Consider the following 11,571-nt stretch of genomic DNA (forward strand, 5'->3'; position numbering starts at 1 on the left):
TGCGGGCTCGGGCCCGCCCTGCAATCACCGGGTGGCAGGAAGTGGAGCGACCTGGCTCCAACCTGCTATGCTCCACCGGCTCATGCTGGGGGGCGGTTTCCCCCCTGTCCCCCAAGCTCCAAGCCCTCTTCTGCCCCCCACAGACCTTGGGCGCAGCCCTCCTCCCCACTGCAGAGGCCTGGGGATGCCCCCCCCGCAGGCACCACAATGTCTAGGGATGGCCCTGGCTTCAGCATCAGGAAACTACTCACTTAAGATAACTGAAAAAAGTGATAATAGGGGGCAGAAGAGGAAGTTAGTAAATATTTACATCCAATGAGCTAAGTTTTCAGAGGGACACGCCAGGGGCTGACATGTGTCTCCACTATTTTATTTTCAGTGAACTGCATATTTGCAGAAGGTGTTGGAGCTGGCCATGGAGCAAGCTGCCAGAGGAGATCAGGCAAATCCAGAGTCTGGCCGTCGGCTGCGAAACCTTCCCCCCTTCAGAAATGCCTTTCCACCATAAAAGTGACCCTCACAACACTGACACCCCGTCTAACCTTCAACCCTGAGAAACCCACAGCATTTAAAGAGAAGAAATTCATAAAAGATAAATTAAACATGCAAACTGTACCCCAAGCAGAGTTTTGGCCTTGAAAATGGAGATGTGCCAGAGAGTCCATCAAGTTCACTAGGGACTTTGCTACAACAATCGATTTAATATGGAATGTGCTCAGATGTGGAGCAGTATGAGGCTGGCTTGAGAATTGAAACTTTCTGAGAGGCAATATGGCCTAACGGATAGAGCCGCGTACTCATGAGACCTGGGTGCAGCTTTGACACCGGTCTGCTGGATGACCTTGAGCAAGTCACTTGACAGCCCTGTGCCTCCGTTTCCCCACTTATAAGATGGGGATAATGATACTTACTAGGGCTGGGCAGAAAACAATCATTCCATTTACTGAAACATTTGGAGGTTTTGACCTTTTTGTTCCATTACAGAATGAAAATGAGCCTATTTGAAATTTTTCATTTAAAAAAAAAAAGAGAGAGAAAAAAGGAGACCCAGAAAAGCCAATAGCCTAGTCCTTCGGTCAATCACTTAGCAGACAGAGGACCCAAGTTCAAGTTCCCATATCACATTGAGTGCCCTAATCACTGGGCTATTTGGCTAGTCTATGGTGGCTTCTCTCTTTCTTTCCAGAAATTCTATCCTGGCCTGAGATACTGTTTCATCAGAAACTTTTCAGCCAGATCTCTCTTTTGAAAAGTGCTTTGAGGTCTACTGATGAAAAGGGATGAGAGATGTGTTATTATTACACCCCCTATTACAGATATAGTATGGACAGTAGCAAAACACGTTCTTGCTCGTTTCTATCCCCCACTACACACATGCTACTATGCCCTGAATTTGGACTACCTCAGGGACACGAGGGTAGGTCAGTCTCTATGGCCCATTCTCGTCCCTTGACTGCTCACCAGTTGTGATGGTGGTTTATAAATACGGACACCCACCTATATTAAGCTGAAACCAATGACTCTTCTCAGATGGTCCACAGGGGAGCCATCAGATGGCAAGAGCCTTTGTTCACTACTGAACAAGGCCAGACTGGAACTGGTGACCTGGGAGTAAAAGGCGCCATGTGCCAGCGTCAATCCCTAGTCCTCTTAGTCACCTAGTGCCTCTGCCCCGCCCACGTTGTTGATGACAATGGAAAATGAAACTTTTTAGAGCAGTCATATTTTTACACCAGCCATCTTTTTGCATTTTGAGACTGTGGCTTTGTCACCTGCTGTGCTGCTTCTGTTTCTGCTCAGTGATACAACAGCTGGATTTAAAGAAGGATCGTACTTAAACACCTCAGTGAACGTGGCAGACTGGGACCCAGCGGTTAGTGTCACAGGGACAACATATTCTTCATCCCCCTGGAAAACAGAGTTTAAAAAAAGAGCAGAGGTGAACATGTCATAGTAAAATACAAGTACCTCCTTCCCTTACATGCAAGATTAAGAGCATTAATGTCCTGACCTGAGCTTATCAGCTAGAGAAGCAACTGTAGAGCATAAGTAGAACCCAAGATGGGTCATTGCAAGGTGCTGACTAACGTGTATGGCCACCACTGCCCTCTGCTCAAGTGTGTGTGATTATGATGCCCAGTAGTGGGTGCCTTCAGAAAATATGAGCCATAACACTACTACAGTAGCCAGACAGTCTCCTTTAGCTCAAGTGATACGGACATATGTTGCTGGAGCCAAAGGTTTGCCATTCTAGTCTCACTTCTGTTTGTGTGAAGCTTAACTACTGAGCCTGGTGTTTGCAGCCATTGATTTGGAACAGCACTTAACGACTTGGACACATATAGCCTGCAAGCAGTCTACCGGTGATGAACATATAGATACAAGAGAAAGGGCCACATGAGCCTCTCCCACCCCTCTGCAAATTGATTCTCCCCCAGATGGGGGTAGCCTGATCTTAAATTATGTATTAATTATATTGATTACTTAAGAATCCCCAGTTATCACTTTGAAGGTTGACAGGTTCTTGCCCCAAGATCAGGCCCAGTATTATTTAAATTATTATATAGTTGGGAACCCCAATGTGCACAGTTGAAACACTCACAATATAGGAACTCTTTTATATTTACAAATATAGTTTATTAATACATTTAGCACAATTCCAAACACCCCAGCTTAGTAAGATAGATAGAGATACTACAGAATGTACATCTGCACCTCCATATACTCACACCATCCCGTGTAGAACAAGCGAAAATGTTAACGTCACCTTCCCCATCATCACCAGTGGCCATAATTCTGGCACAATTCTGCCATAATTCTGGCACAATTCTGGCATAATTCCCAAGGACTACTTCTCTTTCTCCTAAGCTGGGATGCCACTTTTATAATATGTTACGCTGATACTGTTACGTTCAATGCATATTCAGTAGGGGATTTTTCCCTTCTCCTTATTTGTATTTCCTCACCTCACTAATGTTGGAGTGTCTTTTTCCTATAGGTTAGTATATCAATGATCTCAACTTATTATATAAGTCAATTCGTTACCATGGCCCTTTTGTGGTTAGGTATCACATTTGTTATTTCTGTCCTAACTGGTTATTTCAGTTCTTTCCAAGTTCTAAGTTGTGGTGTACCTGTTACGTTTAAAAGGGTATGAACTTAGGAAAGCACCTATGCCAACCTGCTTTAACGCATCCTCTATGTTAAAGGTCACAGTCATACATGGACCTTATGCTTTAGCTCCATTTATCTAGGTAAAAGGTCCCAGACAGACGTAGGCTAACTTTGCCTTAGCTCACCATACAGGATGTGGCCTGCAGGTCCCTTGTGTTACAGCCAAAATATAGCCTAATATAACCCTATTATAATAAAACAAATAATCAAGCCTATAAGAAAATAAGAAACTTATAAGAAAAGGTATGTGTGTGTGTGTGTATATACACACACATACCTTTTCTTATATATAGGCAAGCAAGCAGGCTAGCCTTAAATGTATCTCATGTACCTGTTATGTACGTCAGTTTGTTGCCAGGACACTTCTGTGGTTGAATTATTTACCTGTGGTCAGAACTTTCCCTTAAACTGTATTTTCAGCTCCCCAAATATTAGGGGGCTTTCCATTGGCCTGTTCATCTGTTCAAAGGTCATAGGTCTCAACCCTTATGCTAACTTGCTGAAGCTAATGCCTTACAGGACACAGGCGTGTAGGTTTCTAGCTTTACTGCTGAATATAATGCAAAGCAGAATATAATGAAGGCAAGCTGGCCCACTGGGCTACATGGACAAGCATGAAATGCTGTTTCTTACCCGAGAGGGAACTTCACATTCAATCCTCACTGAGCTGCTGGTGTTGGTATTAATTGGACAAGAGTGAGATCCAAACAATACCTCGCTTATCCCGTCAAAACCAGTCCCTCGGAGGATCACTGAGCACCCTCCTACAAAACCAATGATTTCATTGTAAGTGCAGTGTACAGAAAGTGTTTTAAAATGCATCAACTCCAATAAGGAGCATTTCCTACTGTTTAAAGCATAAGCAGATGGGTCAGAAGATCTGGGTTCTACTCCCAACTTTGCTATTGGCTTTCTGTTGGCCAAGTTACTTAATCTCTTTGCACTTCAGTTTCTCATCCCTCACTTGGGATTCCTCTAGTCTACTATTTGGACTGTTGTCTATGACAGAGAAATGTTTTCATGCCCGACTCGATTAGTCTGGCAAGGCCAGCACTGTGGGTACGTCTACACTACCAGATTGGCGGGTAGTGATCGATCTATCGGAGATCGATGTATCGTGTCTCGTCTAGACATGAAACATTGATCCCCGAACACGCTCCCCTTCGACTCCGGAACTCCACCAGGGCGAGAGGCGGAAGCGGAGTCGACGGGGGAGCGGCGGCCGTTGATCCCGCGCCGCGAGGACGCGAAGTAAGTCGATCTAAGATCCGTCGACTTCAGCTACGCTATTCTCGTAGCTGAAGTTGCATATCTTAGATTGATCCTTCCCCTAGTGTAGATCAGGCCTGTGATCTCAGCCCAGGAAAGATCCCTGACCCCAGTGTGAAACGAGTGACTAAACCAAAGCACCACCAATAAAAATGAGCTTTATGCAGCAGGTGCCTTCACAGCTCAAATATCTGCTGTGAAATAGGCTGAGGCACGTGTCCGTGACACACAGTCTAGAAAAGGAGACACAGCAGGGTTTGAACTACAGTAGGGTGCGAGAAAGAAAGTCACAAGAGGGCTAGATGCTGTGAGCTACTGATTGACCTTAGCTCTCATATAAGCCAATGAGAGTTGGAGGTCTTCAGCATTGCTCAGGATGACACTCAAAGCAAGAGATAGACTTTAGCTGTCTTTACGAGATATTCAATTCCTATCCCAATACCCAGGATCCTGACTCTGGTCTTTCAGTCAACCAGAAGTTTAAGAGACACCTAGAAGTGAAAGGGCAAAGATGAAGCAAACCCTGGGTTAATTGCACGGTGTCCCAACCTTTGCTTTGTTCTTTGATGCAGCTCTCAGACAAATTGATACACATCAAAAAACCCACAGCTGTTCATTCTAGCTAGGAACCCAAGATATTAGAACCTGATTACTCTGAAATTACATCATAACTGACAGTGTGGAAGACTAGTGGTAAAGAGCTTTTGTAACAGCAATGTGTGAGTGCTATCACGGCAGCACATACCATTTAGCTCTTATACAACATTCTTCATCTGTAGAGCTCAAAGCGCTTCACAATGAGGAAGGATGTTTTGGGGGTTAAGGCCCTGGACAGGGACTTGGGAAATCTGGGTCCTGTTCCCGTCTTTGCCACATACTCCCTGTTTGACCTTGGGCAAGTCATTCCATCTCTCCGCCTGAATCCCCTGTCTGTAAAATGGGGATAGTATTACTGCATTTCTCCTACCCTGTGCCTGTCTCATGCAAGGTCTTTAGAGCAGGAATTGTCTTACCATGCGTATATACAGCACCTAGCACAATGGGGTCCTGCTCTCACTTGGGGCCTCTTGGTGATATCATATGCAAATAATGAACAGTAAAAATCAGTGGAGTGGTACTAGATTACTCCAGCAATGATTTGGGCCAGAAAATAGGATGACTGACACATTTTGCCTCTACATTTTTTTCCAGACACCACTTTATTAAAGGCCTTTGCAGGTGGCAAGGAGCTTATCTATGGACAATAACTCCATTTTCTCACTGTTTTACAAACACACCCACTCTTTCCTGAAATTCATTTTAACACACAATGCATACTAACTTTTGGAACTCACTGCCAAAAGATATAAATGATGTCAAGAGCTTAGAATTCAAACAAAAGAGTAGCATGTTGTATGAATAATGAGATCATCCTTAGTTATATGAGATAGGATAACAAAAATTAGAATGGATATAAACCCTCATGTTTCATGGTGTAACTAATAGTGGTGAGGAAGAAACATCTTCTATGGGAAGGCTATGCAATAACTATCTATTACAAGGTTACTTGCACCTTCTTTTGAAGCATGTGTCCCTGGCCATGGTTGAAGACATACCAGCCTAAATGAACCACTGTACTAATACATTTTAAGGCTGGAAGGGATTATTAAAATCATCTAGTCCGAACTGTTAAAGGCCAAGTAACTTCTATAGCAAGCCCATAACTTGTTCGAGCTGGAATATATCTTTAGAAAGACATTCGGTGTTGACAAAGAATGCAAGTGATGTACTAATCTGACCAAATAAAGTAATTTCTACATTCTGTGCCTTGACATGATCTTCCTTCATGGAAGGTACGTTGAATGGAACACCGCTTTGACCCCATTTATGTTGATGCTATTTTCACACGAGGAATCACTGCTGAGTGATATAAGATACTCTGTAGCCTCTCCCTCTAGAAGGCTGAGTTTCCTGTGTTTACAACAGTGGAACACAACTCAAAATTTAAGCCAGGTCTCTCCTGTTGTGTCTGCGGGATAAACAGCCCCAAATCAAGTGTACCCTATTCATGTGTACTTTATATCCATTAATGCACATAAGTTTTGATATCTGCACTGATATCCATATGCAAAATCATGTCTGCATACTTTATGAGAGAATTGGAGAGGCATTTTAATGGAAGAAATTAAAAACACAGATGGAAGCTGTAATTCTTTCCAATTACAAATGTTCAAAGCATGTGTAATGTAGGATAACAATATACTTGCTTTTCTTTTTAATGAGTGAAAGATCGTTGCAATCAGGAGAGGATCTGGATTACGAGGGGTGTAGAGAGGGGAATAAACAATGACAAAGCATTGCACCTACCTCTTTTTTAATGATCTACAGCAGCAATTCCCAACCTTCCCCATACCAGGATCCCATCCATGTAAGAACAGAAACATCTGGGACCCCCACTCCATCTCCGCCCCGCTCACTCCGTCCTCCCCACCCCGGTCACTCGCTCTCCCCCACCCTCACTCACTTTCACCGGGCTGGGGCAAGGGGTTGGCGTTTGGGAGGGGGTACTGGCTCTGGGCTGGGGCCGAGGGGTTTGCAGTGTGGGAGGGGGCTCTGGGCTGAGCCTGGGGCAGGAGGTTGGGTGCAGGAGGGGGCTCTGGGCTGGGGCAGAGTGTTGGGGTGCAGGAGGGGGTATAGGGTGCTGGCTCTGGGACGGTTTCAGGGCTGGGGGTATGGGGTGCTGGCTCCGGGAGGGGTTTGGGGTGCAGGAGGGGGTTTGGGGTGCTGACTCTGGGAGGGGGCTCAGGGATGAGGGTTGGGATGCGGCCTCCCGCCGGGCAGCACTTACCTCCGGCGGCTCCTGGTTGGCAGTGGGCGCAGCGAGGCTAAGGCAGGCTCCCTGCCTACCCCGGCCCCACACTGCTCCCAGAAGGGGCCAACATGCCCCTGCGGCTCCTGTGGGGGCAGGGGGCACGTGGCTCCACGCGCTGCCCCTCTCTGCAAGCACCGCCCCCGCAGCAATCCCGGCCAATCGGAGCTGTGGGGGCAGTGCTTGCAGGCAGGAGCAGCGCGCAGAAGTAGACCCCTGCCTCCCCCGCCCCCGGGGCTGTGGGGCTGCACTGGCCGCTTCTGGGAGCGGTGTGGGACCAGGGTAGGCAGGGGGTCTGCCTTAGCTGCAGCCAAACTGGGCCGCCGGAGATCGCGATCGACGGGTTGTTGACCACTGCTCTAGCTCAACCACAAGTTATGGGCTTGATGCAGGAGTCACCTGTGTTATGCAGGAGGCCAGACTAGATGATCATAATGGTTCCTTCTGGACTTAAACTCTGTGGATAGCTTGGGAATGTTTCTTTTTCAGAAAGAGGAGATAGAAGAGGAAAAAGGAGGGCACTATTTTAAAGGTGAGAGGGAAAATATGGGTTTGGGCTTTGCTTTTTGAGGTTTTTTCACTACATTTTGTAGCTAGCCAGAGACACAGTTTCCATTTGGTCACTCAAAGGACAGAGTGTAGTGATTTATTACACTTCGCGGGCAGCTTTCAAAATGACATGAGAAAATTAGCCATGAAACTCTCACCGCTAACCAGAGCTGTAGCATACACCCATATCCATCCGCACTGCAAGACAGCTAGCCAGGAGCTGTAGCACCCCCAGCGAAGAGCCAGAGCCAGCTGCCACTCTTCCTGAGAAACACTGCCCCTAACCTGGTCACTCCCATGTCGGGTGGAGAGCCCCATACACAAATATTGAAAAAACACCCTATCAAAAGCAATAATGCTAAAGGCAGATATTCAGGTGAGAGCGTCTACTGAATTCAGACATACCAATCTCGGAAGCTGTCGGAGGTTCAATAGCTTCCAGCCTGGGCTTAACTCTCAGGTAGATGCCTTGTCCTTTGCTGGCATTGCGAGCAAAGCCATAAGGTCTCACCAGTAATGTAACCTGGTACAGTCCCATTGGTAACACGTTCATCAAGCAAACTATAGCCGTTTGATTTGAAGTCGTGACTTGGCAGGTTGTGTGGTTCACCTCTATCTGCAGTGCTTGGCTGTCCTCAGCAAAGCCAGACCCTGTGATATAAACTCTGGTGTGGAGTCCATCAGCTGGAAGGATAAAGTAAAACAAAATTACGAATCTGTTGTTAAGTAACGACACCCAAATTTGCTTCCCAAGAACAACAAAGTTGCTTAGGCTAACTGTGCTTAAGCATTTACTGCAGTTTCATCACCCTAGTTATATGAGTGCCTAGCAAAACTATCGTTATCCCAATATAAAAAATCGTTTCCCTCTGCTCCTCCCGAGCCTGTCAGCATTCACCTTTTGTCTCTTCCCTTGTACTTTTATTGTCATCTCATATGGTGCCTAGCACATTGGGATCCTGACCCACGATGGTTCATAGACACTACCACACTACAAACAACAAGAACAGAGGTCTTCTACGTTTACCATTTTCCTCCCTCTCAAGTCTATACCTTCCTCTGGTCTCCACTAAAGCTGGCTGAGTGCTGCAAGACACTATGTGAGAACAGAGCAGAGCAGGAATTTTCCGTCTGAATGTTTTTCTAACGGAAAATGCAGTTCCCACAAAAATCAAATTTTGCCACGGGAAAATTCAACCCAAATTGGAATATTTCATTTCATGAACTGACCCAAAATGTTTCATTTTGAATCTCTTCAACAGGACATTAAGTTGCATTTCCCTAGCAACACATTGCCTCATGGGAATTGTAGTAGTGATTAGAAACAAGATCGTGTGACTTATGTGACCAATCACACACCATGAGTAGTAGATTGGTTGCAACCAATCTATAGGCTGAAATATGTTTGCCTGGACTGTGCATCAAACAGTTATGAACAGCACACACAATTGTCTGTTGTCCGACAAACTGAATAAAGAGGTAACATTTTTCAGATAAATTGTTGGCTATGAATAGTGCACCCATCTCTAGTCCTGATTTTGTGACACTCAGTCCACCTTATATATAATATTCTGGGATAAGAAAGATAAAATAAAATGGCCTCCATCAGTTTAATTCTATTGGACTAGACCCTGGTGTGATTTGACGTAACTCTGTTGACTTCCGTGTAGTTATGCTGATGTACAACAGCTGAAGATCAGGCTTTGTCATAGGGCAATGTGCCTGAGCACACCTCCTTGTGGTCCCGTGTGGTCCTGCAAGTACACAGCCCTCAGCTCTCAGGGTTCAGAAATAAACCACTCACACCCAGAGTCTTTAAACAATAGCCCCCTTCTCCTGGGGTCCAACTTAGTTCAATTAGTTTACCGCAAAAGATCTCCCCTTTAGGTTCAGGGGTCTTCCCAGCCTTGCTGCTTGGGCCGGAGGGGACCACTGTAATCATCTAGTCTGACCTCCTGTACAGTGTAGGCCATAGCACTTCCCCACCACCCTTAAACTCTATACAGTGTTACACCAGTAGTCCCGGGGAGCCCTCATCTCCTGAGAGAAGCAGGGAAGAGCGCGCGCGCATGCATGCACATGCTTGCTCGCTCTCACACACACACACACACACACACACACTCTCGGCTTCCTCTGATCCATTTTCCCACTTCCTTGCTGTACTTTTTGTATCATCTGATTAATGGCTTAATTATTAGCATCTTAGTCAATTAGGCACAGCTCCTCATAATGTGGTCTGCTCTGGAGTAATTAATTAGAGCTGCAGTGACCAGAGTACTGGCCCTGCTGCTGTTGCCCAGCCCTCTGTCACAGGCAGCAACAATCAGAACGGTAGCACTGTAAACAACCTTTGCAAAGCTGTACACAATTCCAAAGGCTGTCAGGGATACAGTTAAAAGAGATGGATCCAAACTACAAAATTCAGATCCCAACACAGATTCCCACACACCAAGTTCATGCATTTTCCCCACATAACTAGGGGTTTTTATTTTAGCCCATTGTAGAAATAGGGGCCAGATGCAAAATTCAGATCCAGAACTGGGTACAGATTCCAAACTTTCCTAAGTTCCGGGCTGTTCGGACCCAAGACATTTGGCTTGAGCCCATCTCGAATATCAGAGAGGCCCTTTGGACAGCTCAGTCATCCCATGAAGTGCAAATACCGTTACCTAGTGAATACTCCACATGGCTGACTAAAGGGGTTGCTTCCTGAGAATACTGAAAGGAGCATGAACCAGAGCAGTTAGCTGGGACATCATTCACCACCACCACCACCTGAAGAAATGGAGAAGAATGTTATTCCAAAAGAGGGAAGGGGACCCAGGTTGTTAACAGAGCTCTACAAAATGCTGACAATTAAACCCAGAATCATGCAAAACTTGCCTAGTTTCATTTAAAATTTGGCCCAAGTTTATTGCAAAGTTTTCTAGGGTTCACTGTAGGCAAGCCAGGGCCTATATTGATAACCTCCCTAGGTGCCTGTTGGATCATTTCTCGTTTTTGACTGATAGTCACAGCTCCTCCCAGCTAGACTCATAGACTCATAGACTTTAAGGTCAGAAGGGACCATTATGGTCATCTAGTCTGACCTCCCGCATGATGCAGGCCACAAAAGCTGACCCACCCAATTTCCCTTATCTCAGCTGTTGAAGTCTCCAGATCGTGATTTAAAGACTTCAAGTCGCAGAGAATCCTCCAGCTTGTGACCCCTGCCCTATGCTGCGGAGGAAGGCAAAAAACCTCCAGGGCCTCTGCCAATCTACCCTGGAGGAAAATTCCTTCCCGACCCCAAATATGGCGATCAGTAGAACCCCGAGCATACAGGCAAGATTCTCCAGCCGGACCCACATTTTACCAGCGATGGCACGTTATTGCCTAATTGACTAAAATCACGTTATCCCATCAAACCATTCCCTCCATAAACTTATCTAGCCTAATCAAGTGACAGTTGATTGAATGCTCTGATTTACTCTACACTCATCTCCTACCCCATGTGAGAGACAGTATAAACTGTTGTTACACTCCAAAAAGTACCTTGTGGGGTCCCCTATTTATAACAAATTCCAGATCAAGTCTGATCAGCTTACAGGCCCAAAGGTCTTTTTTTTTAGCTGCTTGTTCTGCAAAGCTCCATTTGGGATCTGAAAACCAAGTTGTGATCTTGCTGCCTCTAGCAGTACTTCACCCCCCGTGAAAAAGTGTCTGCATTCTGAACTGGACTGGTGAAGCAC

The 11,571-nt window shown here is 45.8% G+C and overlaps 1 protein-coding gene across 1 annotated transcript; it reads right to left on the bottom strand.

The window, feature by feature from the left end:
- Nucleotides 1-1,772: 1,772 nt before the first annotated feature.
- On the bottom strand, nucleotides 1,773-10,615 carry LOC113405594 (fibrocystin-like; the record flags this gene model as incomplete). The annotated part of the gene is made up of 4 exons (XM_026646814.2): nucleotides 1,773-1,908; nucleotides 3,808-3,938; nucleotides 8,246-8,524; nucleotides 10,510-10,615. Coding segments are annotated over 4 exons (652 nt in total), but the record flags the coding sequence as incomplete, so codon positions are not given.
- Nucleotides 10,616-11,571: the final 956 nt, after the last annotated feature.

This window comes from Terrapene carolina, unplaced genomic scaffold, assembly GCF_002925995.2.
Source record: "Terrapene carolina triunguis isolate 2854851 unplaced genomic scaffold, T_m_triunguis-2.0 Scaffold44637, whole genome shotgun sequence".
NCBI lineage: Eukaryota > Metazoa > Chordata > Testudines > Emydidae > Terrapene > Terrapene triunguis.